Genomic DNA, 16,090 nt, shown 5'->3' on the forward strand with positions numbered 1-16,090 from the left:
TGCTGACTACCAGCCCAAGCCAGCTTGGAGTGCGGGCCTGGTCTCAGTTTCCCCTTCTGCACAGGAGGCGGTGGGGTTACTTCCCCTCCCAAGAGTGACTAGGGCAGCAGATGCTCTCCCAGGGGCCAGCTCCCTGCCTGCCCCGCCCGCTGTCTCTGCTCCCCCAGCTCCCGATACAGCTCTGTTCACACCTGTACCCTCCGCCTCACGCCTGCTCCTTAAATCACGGCCACGCACTGCCGTCTCAATGGCCACATATCACTCGTAGTGAAGGGGCCTGTCCCAGGGAGGGGAAGTTTACCTTCTGCCGGAGCCACTAAATCCAGCTCCCAGAGGCGGCAAGGACAAAGCATCGCACCAACCTAGCAGTCGTCAAGGTTTAAGAGCACCTGCAGGCCCATCCTTGGGGGTCCGGGAGGCTGAGGCCGAGAGCTCAGTGCGGTCAGCGAAGAAAGGCAACCCTGGAGCGAGAGGTGAGGCCCGGCCTGTGAGACACAGAAGGGCCAGGGCGCTGGGGAGGGCCCCGGGGGGCTGCAGCCGTCTGCCTGGACAATGCCAGGGAGCAGATGGGTCTCACCAGCCCGGCTCAGGAGGGCGAGATGGGCCACTCGTGAGAGGCTGTAGAGAGGCTCCTAAGCCAGACGGTCTGGGTTTGAAAACAAGATCTTCTATTCACTTGCTGTGTGACCTTGGGCAAATTACTTAACCTCTCTGGGCCTCAGTTTCCTCATTTATTAAAATGGTGAGAATAGAAATACCTACTTCCGAGAGTTGTGAGGATTAAAGGAATTAATATATTTAAAGTGCTCGGAGCAATGTCTGGCACCCCGTAACCATCAAATTCACCACTACTATAGTATGTCCTGGCTGCCCCATATTAGATGACTCTCAGTCCTTCTCCCATAGCAGGTGCATAGGAGGTGCTTACAAATGCTGGTTGAATCAAGGACTTGCAAGTGTGAGGAGTAAGTGAGCAAATGGTCTGTTTCCCTTGGGGAAGGGCTGGTGACATCGGCTCTGCGGCCCCGGGGACGAGATGCACAGAACACTGCGTGCTGTTGACTGTGCCATCTGCAATCGCTGGTCAGAGAAGGTACGCAGCTTCCCAAATCACGCCCAATGTGTGGATGCACTTTGGAAGCCTTGTCCCCATCCCTAGCTTGGGGCCGCAGGGCCCCACGGAGGGAGAGGCAATCAGGGAACGTGGGATGCGGGCTCGAGGCTTCCCTGCATTAGCAGACTCAGTTTTCTCTTCTGTAAAATGGGGACGCTGATCTTGCTGGCTTCGCGGACGGCAGGGAGGAGCAGCTGACGTGCAGCCCGAATACTCCGTGCTGTCCCCGTTGAGAGGAGCCTTGTCCTCCGTCTTCCCAGCAGTCTCGTGTAGTGGGAACTTCGGGGGCTCTGGCTCCCAGCAGACCTGAGCTCAAATCCCAGCCCCCTCACTGCTGTGGGACATTGGGCAAGTTCCCTGACCTCTCTGAGCAGTCTGTGGTTTGCCCACTGTAACTGAGGAAGCATAGAGCCTGCCTGCAAGTGGGTAGACTAGAGAGAGGACTAGGGGCCAAGGGAGGGTCCCGGGCCTGTTGCTGAGCACACAGTGGGCTGCGGTCCAGGGTACTACTCCTTTGCAGGGCCGTGTTCAAAGAGGGAAGGACAGAAGATTCTAGAAGCCTGTCCAGGAGGCAGTCAGCAGGCTCGGGCCTTTGGGGCTGAAGCTGAGAAGCATCCATCCTTGGTAGATGACCCAGTTATGCAAAGTGCTCCTCTGAGCCCCAGACCCATCTGTCTGGCTCATCTCCGAACCGGCTCTCAGCGGGTGACCTCAGCCAGCTGGGGGCCGGGGCGGGCAGGCGGGCAGAGTGGGCACCCCTCCTCCAGGTCCCTGGCCAGGTCCAGGCACTCAAGACGGTGGGGTCCAGTCTCTGAACACGTTCTGTGTCCATCCTGGAAGATTGGCCACTCCAGCCTCAGTCCTCTGGACTGGGCCCCTCCTCCAGCAGCCGAGCTCTGCCAGCTGTCTCCGGCCCCCCGCTGCCCGTCCAGTGCCCCCTCTGAAGCTCTGGCTGGCGGGGGAAGGGGAAGCCTGCAGAGGTCCTCAGGACTGCAGTCCCGGCCTCTCCACCCCGGCGGCCCGTTTTCTATGGTCACCATCTGCTGAGTGAAGTCACATGGTTTCACCGGTACCTGCTTAAGGGACTGTCTCCATCCAGAGCCAGGTCCTGCCGTGTCCTCCACATTTGTTCTCATCTTTCCCATTGGTCCCCATGTTCTGTGGCTTCTGTCTGGAAACGCCTCCACGTCCATCCTCTCCTGCCCGAGCCCTGGGCTGGCTCCTGTCGTCTCTCCTCTTCTAGCCACCCGCTCTGCTCTCAGAACGTGCCGGCAGATCCAGCCTGAGCAGTTTCTATCAGCACCATCTTATTTCCTTGTCACCACAGCCCCGTGAAGTAGGAGCCTTCACCACCCGAGTTGCCAGATGAGGAAACTGAGGCTTGGAGAGGGAGAGGCGCGACGAGGTGGTGGGGGAGGGGGGCAGGATGGGACTCAGGGCTGCTGGCTCCGTTCTCTCCTGCCCTCCCCTCAGTGGCCAGGGCGGGAGGCCAGGATCGTCACCGCGTGGCTGAGAGAGCTCCCGCTGGGCTGATGTCACTTCCCGCAGCTCCGACCCCGTTCCCTGATCCCAGCGACATCTACAGGGCAAAGCTTAGGGCCAAATGGATGAGAAGGCAGAGCCTGGAGCACAGGCTTTATATTTCATGCCCCAGCGGGGGAGGTGCTGCAGGAACATCCATTAGCAGATAGGGAAACTGAGGCTCGAGGAGATTAAATAACCCGCCAGTGCAGCATCATGGTTGGGCCTGTGGGCTCTGGAGCCAGCCTGCCGGGGTTTGAATCCCAGTTCTGTCCCTTCGGGGGATTGGTAACCTCTCTGTTTTCAAACTTATAAGATGGGGAGAGTGCACCTCACCTTGGGGGCTGTTCTGACAATTACGTGCACTAACAGGCGTCCAGCAAACTGTGCCTGGTGGACAGTATATGCTTGAGAAACATTTGCCACTTTTACGACCAGGAATTGCAGAACTTGGTTTGAAACTCACGGCTGAAGCCGAGGCCCACGCCTTAGCCCCTCCTCGACTCGCTGAGGAATAAACACTGTTTCCGGTCAACGGCTTGAACAGAGGGGTAATTCTTCACCTGGGGACTCCCCACTCCTCTCCTGTGCCCAGCTTGGAGCACCTCCGGCACCTGGGGTCACTCACCTGGACTGGGTGGGAAGGGGGTGGGGAGGGGGTTGGAGGTGCACCTGCCCAGACGTTTGCTGGGGTAACAAGAGTGCCCAGGCCTGGTCCTCAGGACCCTGGGGGCTTCTGGGGTGGGAGCTGGGGGTCTGGGTTCATACCCTCTCCCCCTCAGCACCCTGGGATTCTTCAGTGGCTCTGGCCTGGATCCCAACCCGTCCACCACGCCTCCTCTGACAGCAGCCTGTGCTCCCTGGAGCCTGTGGCCACTGCCGTCGCCTGGGGCCAGTTCATGTAATTAGTTCGAGCCCAGCAGGTGGCTCATCCACGCAGGCTCCAGGACCGGAATGAGCTGATCATTTTTCACCCAGCAGGCGTCTGGGGCGCTGAATCTCACCTCCCAGCTACCCTGCCTGGGGACCCCCAGGGATTCTCAGACCAGCCTCCCTCCACTGCCCTAACCTGCCCCCTGGCCTGCCGTCTACACCAGCCGCGCGCTGGTTCTCCCTGGGGTGTGCCCACCCCCTACAGCTGTCCTGCGTGCTGCAGGCTTCTTGAAAGGGGCTTCTGCAAACCCAAGCCCGCTGCCCTTCGAAGAGCAGAGTTGTTTCCTCTGTTTGGCTCAGTCCTGCGTGCAGACCTCCCCGCCTCACTTGAAGCCACAGACATTTCTCCTTCCTGAGTCGGGAGATGTCCTCGACACTCCAGTTGTTGGTCCTGGAAATGCGTTCCTTTTCCAGAGAGGAGCACTGGGCTGAGAGCCAGAGTCTCAGGGTCAAGAATCTGGTGTTAGAAAGTGGAGCTCCAGATCCCTAGAAATCCTGGTTTCTGGTCTGGTCTCACGGGAGTGGGCTCAGCCTCCATCCCCCGCACGGTGCCCGTGGTCTCTTTTCCTGGGGGGCCCTCACCAGCCCCGGGGTGAGTTTCTCGTAATGGGAAAGCTCCGAGGAACCGGCCACAGGGGGACGCCTGTGAACTCGTTGCCCAAAGTCACACAGCAGGTGAGCAATGAAGCCAGACTGGAGGGGGCCAGCTGGCTTTAGAAAGCACCAGCAGGGCCTAAGGAGAGACTTATCGATTGATGGACGAGAATAGAGTCCAGAATAAACGCTCGTATTTACAGTCAATTGATTCTTGACAAGGATGCCAAGACAACTCATTGGGGAAGAGGAGTCTGTCCAAAAAGTGGCGCTGGGACAACTGGACAACCACATGCAAAGGAGGAAGGTGGACTTCCTCATGCCATGCACAAAATTAACTCGAAACAGACCATAAACTAAACGTAAGAGTTAAAACTACGCAAACGCTTAGAAGAAAAACACGGGGGTAGATTGTGACCTTGGGTCAGGCAAGGGCTCCTTAGATGTGACACCAAAACACGAGTAACAAGAGAAAAAATATGCAAACTGGACTTCATCAAAATGAAATCCTTTTGTCCTTCAAAGGACGCCATCAAGAAAGTGAAAAGATAACTCACAAAATGAGGGAAAATACAGGCAAATAACATATCTGAAAAGGTACCTTTATCTGCAATAAAGAAGGCTTACAGCTCATTGATAAAAAGACAAATAACCCATTTGTCAAATGACTGACAAACTCAGCAAAGAATCTGAAGATATTTCCCCAAAGAAGATACCCAAATGGCCAATAAGCACATGATAAGACACTCAACATCGCGAGCCATCGGGGAAATGCAAATCTAAACCGCGATGAGACACCACTTCACATCCACTAGGGCGGCTAAAATCAGAAAGACAGATAACAACAAGTGTTGGTGAGGATGTGGAGAAACTGGAGCCCCCATACGCTGCGGTGGAAACGTAAAATGGTGCAGCTTTGGAAAACAGACTGGAAGTTCCTCATAAGGTTAAACAGAGAGAGAACATTTGATCCAGCAATCCCGCTCCTGGGTATATACCCGAGAGAACTGAAACTCTATCTTCACACAAAAACTTGTACATGAATATTCATAGTAGCATTATGGACAATAGCCAAGAAGTGAAAACAATCCAAACGTCCATCATCTGGTGAATGGATAAACAAAATGTCGCATATCAGTGGAATGTTATTCAGCAAAAGAAGGAATAAAGCGCTGATTCATGCTCCAGTGTTAATGAACCTTGAAAACATTCTATGGGGTGAAAGAAGTCACAAAATATCACATATCGTATAATCCGATTTGCACGAAATGTCCAGGCAAATCCACTGAGATGGAAGGTGTATTAGTGGTTGCCTAAGACTGGGGGGAGGGATGTGGTCGGGGAGTAATTGCTGATGGGGACAGGGTCTCTTTTGAGGGTAATGAAAACGTTCTAAAATTGGTTGCACAACTGTGAATACGCTAAAAACCATTGAATTGTACACTTTAAATGAGTGAATTTTGTTATGTGAATTATATTTCAATAAAACCATTTTTAAAAAAAATAAGGCGAAAAAAGCACCAAATGCATCTGATAAAAATACAGGAAACCATACTGAAAAAAAAAGAGACGGGCTATGCAAAGTCCATATACAGCTGCGCCCTGGGGTGGGAGTTGTGTCCCCTGGTCCCAGGTTTGGAAAGCATAAGGTGTGGTTTGGTGCCATTGTGGCCTCAGGTTCCAAAATTCTACCTTCATCTGCCAACCTCACTTGGAAGCCTCAGAACAGAGATAGGAATCCCAAGATAGAACATTTTATTAATGCCGATCAATACCTTGTGACTTCTAGAAGAGCAGAGTGGCAGGGTTTAGAGGCTGCATTCATCCCCGCTCTGCCACCAGCTGGTGGGGTGGCCTGGGAAAATGACCTCAGTTTCTTCACCTGTCGAAGGGGAAATGGTACCCACCTTACAGAGTTTGTGATTGTTCAACGCGTTAATTTACAAAGAGCCTAGCACAGTGCCTGGCGTATTAGTAAATGCTCGGTGAAGGGTGATCCATGTGGCCGGGAACAGTTCTGATCACTTGTTATGGGCACCCCTGGGGACTTCACATGGTTATCAAGCCTCGGTTTCTGCATCTGTACCACGAGCTGTCTCCCTTGATGGAAAAAAGGTTCCACGTGGCAAAGACTTTGCCTTGTTCTCCATTGCGTCCTCAGCACTGGAACTGTGCTTGGCACGGGGAGATGCTGAATGAGTCGTCATCGAATCAGTTGCATGAAGGCGTGAGGTCCCCATGGCTCAGGCCTCACTTGTTCAAGTGTCAACTTCTCGGAGAAGCCTTAGTGACCACCCTGTTTAAAACAGCCCCTGTCCCTCTGTTGTGGCTGCATCTGCTTTGCTCAAACACCCTGGGATATACCCCAGGCTCCAGCTGTCTGCTGTTTGTGTCTGCCTCCCTGCCCACACTGTGGGTCCATAAGGACGGGGAACTCTGTCTGTCTTGTTGCTGAAGCTAAGTCCCATGCATATGACAGCGCCTGGAACGTTCTGGGTGCTCAGCAAATATTTGTTAGGTAATGAACGAATGAAGAATGAATGAACGAGAGTTAGAATGCTTGTGTGAGTGGACATTCAAGTCACCTTCAAATATATTTGAACAAAAAAGCCATTCTGATACTGTTTTTACTAGAAAGGAAGGTCAACACTGGACTGTCCATGTCCCCACAAGTGGACACTGACCTGGATTTGGACCCAGATCTGCTGGACTCCAAGTCCAGTGCTCCTTCCATGGGGAGTGAGCAGTGAGGGGGCCCTGGGTAGTAGTGGATGGGAGAACCTCCCCATGGGGCCTGGGGCACAGGAAAGGAGAAGTCGGGGGCAGGGATGTGCTCTTCCTCCCACACCCTGACAGCCCCCCGACCGTCTGAGTGCTTGAGTCCAAGTGCTCCAGGCTCGGCCTCCATCTTACCGGGGTCCCCACTCTCTCCATTTGGCACCCCAGCCCCCAGGCTTGCTTGACATTTGTGTTGCTAACAGGCTCTGTGTCAGAGGTAGAGACCATTCCCTTGGGAGTTCAGAGTTGCCGTTAGGAGCACCAGCTCCAGGCAGGCGGGACCCCCAGCTCTCTCCCTTGTGTCGGGAGCCCCTTAAACCCTCAGAGCCTCTGTCCCCTCACCTGTGAAATGGGGATGACAACGCCTGGCTCCAAGAGCTCTCGCGAGGGCCACACGATTGACCGTAGGCGGAACACTCAGCACCGTGCGTGATGGAAAGTGGCCTTGATTATTAGCTACGGGCCGACGGGGCCCCTGGGTGGCAGTGCTGTGTGGTGAGGGTGGCAGAGAAACCTGCCTCCCCGTCTTCTGGTGGAACCTGAAGACCAGCGTCTTTGGCTTTGGCGGGGGCCGGGGTGTCTGTGCCTCACAACATTTAATTGATTGTAACATGGCACACTTAACACGCTCCTCCACATAACCTGCCCCCCCAAGATGAGACCCTGCTGTCCTTCCGTGACTGTGGATAATGCCTTCCCGGGCCCGGCACGCGGCTTTCAAATTGGCTTACAATTTATCTGCAGCTCGGATAAAAACATTTTAATGACTGTGCGGCATGAACCCTTGGTGTCACCCACGGGGCTCCGGAATGCCTTTCCCCACCACATTGCGGGGACGTTATAGGCGTGAAATTACAGCCGCTCTCGAATTTTGATCTCCACCCGGAGGGCTCTGGCAACAGCGCGTTAGAATGCGCTGGATGCAGGCGCGGTGCTGGCAGACCGGGGCCGGCTCCCGCAGAACTGCTCCGTGCTTTTGACACAGGGGCCCTGGGCTGTACCCAGCGCCTCGGCTCCCCCCTCCCACTGTCCTGGGAAGCTTCCCTTTGACCCCCAAATTGGGGACGGGGCTGTCTTGCCCCACCGTTGGCTGTCACAGTCCTTAGGGTCCACTGGCTCCGAGGGTGGGTCCTTGCCTGTGTGTGCATCATGAGAAGGGGTCTACGCAGTGTCACAGAGAGGCCAAAACAGTGAGGAGATTGCCATTTTTGAAACTTGCCTTGAAACATATTTAAAGGAGATGGTCATGGAGGTGGGAAGGGAGTAAGACCATTTTTAAGCCTTTCTGCTTGTGCCTGATGTTTGACTGACGTGATTACTGTTTGTCGTAAGAGAAACCCTTTATTGAGAACTCGGAATGAGCCAGACCCTGGGCTCAGAGCGTTCTGTTCTACCGATCATCTCGTTTAATCCACCCCACCCTGGCCGGGTCGCTTCCTTCTCGGAGCCTGGGCCTACGCTATGGGCACAGCATCGTGCCTGCCGCTCGGGCTGCTGCGGCCGCTGGACTGTGGGAGAGAGCCAGAAGCTTCCTGGCACTCAGCCCGCTGTCTCTCGCAGCCCTCCCCACCATTCCCGACCGTGGTGAGCCCAGAAGCCGTGTTGCTCTGGGACAGGGCCAGCCACACTCCCAGGGGTCCCAGAGCAAATCTTTTCCCTTCTTGGAGCGTCCTCTCTTCATCTGTGAATTAGGAATAATAGTAATCCTGGCCCCAACGGCTGTGGCGAGGATCAGGTGACATGTTCAATGGGAGGCACATTGGAACCGGCACAAACCGGCTAAGCGTGAGGCATAGCAAAGTTGGGACATATCCTGGCTCCTCCCCTGGGGCATGTGGGGCCAGGACAGGCTGACGCTCAGGGTGGAGGCCAGGAGGGCAGGAAGGCAGAGGCCGGGGGCCTCACCGCTCCAGGAACGGGGCAGAACTGGGCCCCCTTCCACGGATTCGGCGCGTGAAGCTGTGACACTCATTGCTCAGACTGGCTTAAAGCTCCTCAGAGTCACGAATCATGGACGTGGCTTCTCCCTGCCGGGGCTGAAACCAGAGGCAAGAAAGAGGCCGCCACAGCTGTGCCCAAGGGCGGGCAGCTGGGGACAGGGAATAAAGACAACAGAGTCTGACCTCCTGAACCTTTTGGCTGCCTCATGCTGGGCTCGGTCTTGAGCAAAATTTATCTAATTTAAACTTCACAGCCACCCCAGGAAGTAGGTCTCCTTATCCCTGTTTTACAGATGGGGAAACTGAGGCCCAGGGCGGCCTACGGACACCGTGATGGATCTGGGATTCGCACCTAACCGTGTCTGGCCTTAATTTGTATGCTGAAGAAGGGGGGCATTCTCCTGGGTCTGGGGTAGGGGGAGGTGGGTATTGGAAGGAGGAAGGAGCATACATTTGCACATGGACAAGAGTCTAGACGCAGATGTAGATACATAGATGAATCGATATAGGTATATACAGAATGAGCATTTTTTGAATACTCAGAGGTTTAGACTAGTGTCCTCGAAGGGTGGTCCCGGCGCCTGCAGCACCAGCATCACTGGGAACTTGGGAGCAATGCAGATGCCCAGGCCTGGCCCAGATCTGCTGGGTCAGGAGCTGCGGAGGTGGGCCCAGCAGTCTGCACCTTCACCGGCCCTCCGGGGGATTCTGATGCAGCTCAGGTTTGAGAACCGCTGGTTTAGACCACAGACTTTGGCCTCAGATGGCTGTTATGACCCCAGACAAGTCACTTCTCCTCCCTGAGCCTCGGTCTCCTGGTATAGTGGGGATTATAACATCTCCCAGCTCACAGGGCTGTCGCCAGGATTCCATAGGATAATGTGCGTGAGGCCAGAAGCTCACGCACTGTCGGGCACAGGCCAGGGAGGGACAGTAGCTGCGGCATCAGCTTAGTGAGCACGCGCGCACTGGCCCCATCAGGGGACAGCAGGGCTGAGGACACCAATGGCAAATACAACGACCTCTGAGCAGCAGGGTCAGTCAGAGGACTGACTGAGATGGGTGGGTGCTGTTTCAGTGAGAACTCTGCCCAGGGATGGGCTGAATTTCCACAAGTCAGAGCCGTCCTGTGTCTGGGGCCCCGGGAGGAGGGCGGGGGTTACACTCTTGGCCCTGGCCCTGCCCCTCCCTGGTCCCTCCTGGCAGCCTCAGCCTCCTGCCCACTGACTGGGATCAATCAGCTGTCAGCCCATCCCCCAGTGCCTGCCTCTTTCCATCGGGAGGAGCCCAGGGGCTCACAAACCTCCGCTCCCCAGACGGTGAGACAGAAGGAGAGAGGTCTCGGCTGGCCGTGCCACGGGCAGAGAGGAGCCGTGCCTGCCAGAAGTACGCCGCCATGCTCAGCTGGGACCACGGGCCGGCTATGCAACCCAGGCGGCTCCCATGAGACCTCTCTGTGCCTCAGTTTCCTTGCCTAGCAGGTGAGGTAACAGACTCACAAATGTCAGAGCTGGGAGAAAACTAAGGATTATCTGGTGACACCTCCTCATTGTATGAACGAGGAAACTGAGGCCACAGAGGGAGAGTAACATGCTCAGGGACCTTTGGTGATTTAATGAGGATCGTGGGCCTCATGGAGGAGGTGGCTTTTGAGGACCACGTCCTTGCTCACAGGCACAATAGAACGAAGCCTCAGCTGGAGTGTCTACACTGCCTCCAGCAGTACAACAGAGCTGATCAGGGAGTTAAGACGCCTGGGTTCTGGCCCCAAGACTGAGCTGCCTGATATCATAGGAAGATTTTGTGATCCCGACTGTGTGACCTTAGGCAAGTTGCTTGCTTTCTCTGTGCTTCCATATCTGCTCCTGCAAAATGGGGACAGCAGTACTGGTACCTGCTCTTGGGTTGACTGTGAGGACTAAAGGACATAACAAGGACAGCGCTCAGCCCGGCAGCCTCCGAGGGGCCCTCCCTGAGTCCTCTCCCTAAACTAGCTGCCACCCCACCTCCGTCACTCTTAATCTCATTACCCTGCTTGATTTGTTTCCCTGTATTTATCACTATGCACTCATCTCACTTATTCACCCCGTGTGTGTTTTACGCTTGTTCCATGCACTGGGTGCAAACTCCCCAAGGACAAAAACGTCCTATGGAAGGTGTGTGGCCATCACCTGGCATAGGTGGCACCTACGTGCACATAGTAGGTGCGCCATAAGCACCTGTTGAATAAATGAATGCGTACATGTCCCTCATCAGACTGGGAGCCCCTGAGGGTACAAACTGAGTTTTGTTCTTCGCTGGGTCCCCTGGTGTGAGGGGCCCGGGGCCGGGCACTGGGAATGCTGCTTGTCCGTGTATTGCAGGAGCCGCTCAGGGAGGGCGTGACTGCAAGGGGGGCGCTTCCAGGGACCGCCACCCCCTGCGTGGCCCGTCCCCCAGGAAGCAGAACATGCCGCGTGCTGCCCCTGCGGGAATCAATGTCCCTCTGGGGGTCTGGTCTTTGGAGGTCTTCAATTTCCCCAGAAGCCATGGCTTTGGACGCGGCCTTTCTGCTTTCATTGATTGCCGAGGATGGGAGACTTTAGTTCCCCGGTCAATCTCATTTGGTGAGAAAATCAGAGAACATGGGGCCCAGAGTTGACCCAAGCCCCGGAATTCTGACAGCAGAATGCAAGAGCGCACCTGGCAGGAACTCAGTGCTGGCCGGGGCTTCCCAGATCGCGCGGAGCAAGGGCCTTCTTTTTACAAATGGGGGAAACGAGGCTGGGCTGGGAGACGCAGCCAGCCAGAGACGGATATCAGCATCATTACCTCCATTTTGCAGACTTAGAAATGGAGGCACAGACCCGGGGTCGGAACCTGGGAGCCGCGACACTCAGCCCAGCGCACTTCCTGACTCGTCACCCACTGCTTCAGTGTTGTGGAAAAGGCCTGGGAGGTCCAGGGAGGGCACACGTGGCCCGGTCAGAATCATTCCCTCTGCAGCAGGTGTGCCTCCCCCCGAGATGCATCTCAGGCCCCCCAGGTAGGCTCCAGGGCTGTCCTTCCCCCAGGGGAGCGCCCACCCCCACTGCACTTTCCCCACGGGTATTTCCACGAACGTGGCTCTTGGCTTCAGCCTGCGGAAGGTGCCCACACCGCTGCTCCCACAGGGCCCAGGACCTCCCGCCCCATGTCCCCACCAGGCCACAGAGCCTGGAGCTGGGTGGTCCATGAAGGACCCACCGGGCCTGCATCCCACGCCCATCTTACAGAAGTGGAAACTGAGGCCCAGGGACTGTGACAGCAGGCCCTCAGGAAGCTCTCAGCGTTCCTTCAGGTCCTCATTTGTCCCAAACAACGTGTCGGGGCCCCTCCAAATGCCCCGGCCACCAGCATCCGGGGATGAGGCACGGCCCCACCTTCAGGAGGGCAGAGCATCAGTGCTGGGTGGAGAAGAGCTCCTAAGAGCAAATCCTTGGGCGGCAAGGACACACCGGTCACACATTGGTCACATGTTGGCATGGCCGGCCTCCTGCCCCTCGAGAGCAAGGGTGGGAAAGAAGGGCGTCCGCTGCCAGCACAACAGGCTTTCGGCAGGTGCTTCCCCGGACAGCCCCTCTGTACAGCGTGCACCCATGCACGCATGCACACACACGGCTCCTCACTGCAACGCCGGGGCCAGGGCCCTGCACTCACCCATGACGTTGAGGAAGATGTTGCCTGAGGCCAGGACCACCTTCTCCCTCGTGGCGCGGTCGTAGATGCCCACGTGGCACTCGTAGGGACCGTTGTCCGAGACGCGGACCTCGGGCAACCTGCGGGGAGGCAGAGGAGCAGGGTGAGGGCCCGTCCTCCGGGACCACAAGGCACAGCTTTCAGAAAACCAGCCCCAAAGCCCCCCCGCTCAGCCTTCGCTCAACAAACGTCCCTTGACTGACCACAGGCCCATGTGCTGTGCTGGGAGGAGAAGCAACATTTACGGAACACCGACTGTCTGCCAGGCCCTGTGCTTGGCGCTTCAGAAGGTGAAGGTGTGGGCTGTGTATTCAGCTGGAGTTAAATCTGTGCTCCTTGCTGCTTCGATGAACTGGGAATGGTGGTGGTGTCCACGCTCAGGGGGCCCTGAGGATGACGGGATTAAGAGGCACCTGGAGGATGGGCAGGCTCAAAACCGGTACCCCAGGCATCACCCCACTCACTCCTCTGGGCCGCCCTCCACGTAGGAGAGGATCGTGACTCCCATTTCAGAAACCTGGAGACTGAGGCTCCAGAGGCGGATGTAACTACCTCCTGCAATATGGCTAATAAGAACCAGGATGGGAACTAGAATTCCCCTTTCCACACAGCCTTCTGTCACTCTACGCCCAGCCCTGGGGACTTGAGAAGGAACACAGTGAAATTCCTGTCTCCAAGGAGCCCCTCCCATTGGACAAGGAGGCAGAGAAGCTAACCAGCACGTAAATCACCAGGAAAAGGGTGAGCTGACCCGAGCACAGAGTGAGGAACAGCTGGTTCTGCCAAGGTAGTCAGGAGGGCCTCTCGGAGGAGGCGACCCATGAGGATGGGAGAGACGCCCCCAAACTTTCTGGATGTTTCCTCTAAAAGGCCAGAGAGTAAATATTTTAAAGTTTGTTGCTCTTACATCTCCGTCACAACCACTCAACTCTGTCCTTGTGACACAAAAGCAGCCACAGACAGTGCGTGAGCAAATCAGTGTGGCCGTGTTCCAATGAAACTTCATTTATAATCATTGAAAGTTGAATTTCATATATTTTCATATGCCATGACATCTTCTTCTTCTTCTTCTTCTGTTTTTTTTTTTTTCTCAACCACTTAAAAGTCTGAAAAACATTCTTAGTTTACAGGCTGCTAAAAAACAGGCTGGATTTGCTCCGCAGGCTGTAGTTTGATGATCCCCATGTTAGATCCTTCCACAGGGTCAGGCCATGCTGACAGTGAGTCGGTGCTTTGTTCTCTCTCTCTATGGAAAACGCCCACCGGGCAGCTCTTTCCTGCCTCCCGTACTAAAGGAGCCCTGATACGGGGTCGGGGAGAGCCGAGTGCGAATCCTGCCCCGCCAACAGTGCGCTAGGTGACCTTGTGCCAGTCAGGCCGTCTCTCTCTGAGCCTCCATCTTCTCATCTGAAATACGGGGCTGAAGCCTCACAGGACTGCAGCAAGGACTAAAGGTGAGGATGTCACGGCAAGGCCGCTGTCAGCAAGGACGAGCGACTATCAGCTCTTGCTCCTTTGCCCTGTGAAGCCCTGCGGGCGAGGGGGCGCCTGGCAGGGGTATCTGGACGCTGAAAGGGAAGAGCCTCAACCTGGAGTTACGGAGGCTGCACTGATGCTGCGTCAAGGAAACCTGTGCGTCCTCCAGCAAGTTCCCACCTTCTCTGGGCCTGACCACGAGGCCAAAGGGAGCCTATTCTGGCCGCAGCTTGGAGGAAGTGGGGTCTCCGTGTTTGGGTCTTAGAGGTTCTCATGCCACAGCAGAAAACCTGGGGAAGAGGTTCAAATTCTCGGAACTCGTAGTGAATGCCAGGCATGGTGCCCTCCCTGCCCAACAGTCCTATCAGAGAGACCCCGATGGGAGGAAGAGAGGGCGGTGGTTGGGGCACAGGCTCTGGGTGTGCGTCCCAGCCCTGCCACCCCGAGAGGGGGGGTTTCCTTTAATCCAGTTCTTCCTTCCCACCCCCTTGGGGACACATTTCCACTCTGCTCAGCTGAGCCTCTCTCTCCCATCTGTTTCTGCTGAGCAATCTAACCTCAGATTCACTCCTTTCCTCTCTCGTCTCAGCTGTCCCCCCATCTTTGTCTTCAAGCTCCTTTTTCCTTATGACTCACTGTCCCCCACTCTCTCCCCTCGCCCCCCACACACATGGGCTCTCAGCTTCTCTTTCCACTGCTGTGGGGCTGTCGTCTCCGGAGCCAGCCCATCTAAGGCTCCCCCCTCCCACAACCCAGCCCTCATTAGCACAAACAAACACCTTCATTTGCATAGAACACACAGAGGTTGACATCTGGTCTGCCGACTGTCACACAAGGACTTGAGGAACAGGGAGCTTTTCATCAGGAGACTTCGTGGGGACGAGGCTGCCTCCCTCCCCACCCCGGTCTCAGAGGGAGCGGCGACAGTGGAAACCGCAGGAACCGTCTCCTCTGGCAACTACTTCCTTTGTAACGCAGCTAGACTGAAAAATAGCCTCTCCACCGGGCACTGTTGCTGAGTGACAGAACCTGGAGTGACATGTTTAGGTGGCACTCATACGTGTCAGTTATAGAGGCGACCTGCTTAAGTGACTTGCGTCGGTGACAGGTGTGCAGGTGACACGTTCAGGTGACAGCTCCATAAAGAAACAGGCTCAGGGGACCTGAGTAGCCGGCAGCTGCCCAGGTGATGTAATCAGATAATAATGGCTGACACAGGTGGAAACGTACAGGTAATTGCTACACAGGTGATGCACGCAGAAGATGTGTTTATGTGATAGCGACACAGGTGACATGTTTAGGCAATTGCTACCCTGATGACATGCTCAGGTGACAGTAACATAAGCAATATGTTCAGGTGACACCTGCAGGTGACACAACACAGGTGGTACAGAAGACAGCTTGGGCACACCTGGATTGGTGCTTTACGAAGAAGCCAGCTTCCCACTCAGGACTTTATCTCCAGCCTCAGATGTCCTCCTGCTGGGTCCCCCCTCTCCCCAGACAGTCCTGCCCTTCACCATTGGTCCAATCACCCTCCTGGTCACCATCCTTGATGTCTCCCATTTCCATACTCTCCAAATACAGTCAGTGACTGAGTCGTAAATATATCCCGAACTGCGTACTTCCCTCCGTCTCCACGGCCTCCACCTTTGCTCACCTGGAAGATGGAGGCGGAGAGTCCAGTGGTTTTTCTGCCCCTGCCCATCTCCCTCCTGATCCGTTCTGCAGGGTAGAACCCAGACCTTTTCAAACTCAAATGGCTAATGGTACTTCCCTACATAAAGCCCGTCTAAAGCTTCTCTCTGCTCTTAAGTCAAAGACCAGAATCCTCATCTTGGCCAACAGGGCCCAGTAGGGTTGCTTCCTGCCACATCTCAGCCTGCCCCTTCCTCCAGCTATGATGGAGTTCCTTTCATTCTTCCTGTGTGCCAAGTTCCTTTTTTGTGTTTTTTGGTGAGTAAGATTGGCCGTGGGCTAACATCTGTGCCAATCTTCTATTTTGTGTGTGGGACAC

The 16,090-nt window shown here is 55.5% G+C and overlaps 1 protein-coding gene across 10 annotated transcripts in view; it reads right to left on the minus strand.

Moving 5' to 3' along the window:
- IGSF21 (immunoglobin superfamily member 21) overlaps positions 1-16,090 on the minus strand; it is a 242,232-nt gene that overhangs the window by 29,110 nt on the left and 197,032 nt on the right. For all 10 annotated transcript variants that reach the window (XM_070600964.1, XM_070600972.1, XM_070600989.1 and 7 more), the window contains exon 4: positions 12,559-12,677. In XM_070600964.1, coding sequence (XP_070457065.1) covers positions 12,559-12,677 — 119 coding nt within the window. The remainder of the gene's footprint in view (positions 1-12,558; positions 12,678-16,090) is intronic.

This window comes from Equus przewalskii, chromosome 2, assembly GCF_037783145.1.
Source record: "Equus przewalskii isolate Varuska chromosome 2, EquPr2, whole genome shotgun sequence".
NCBI classification, from domain to species: domain Eukaryota; kingdom Metazoa; phylum Chordata; class Mammalia; order Perissodactyla; family Equidae; genus Equus; species Equus przewalskii.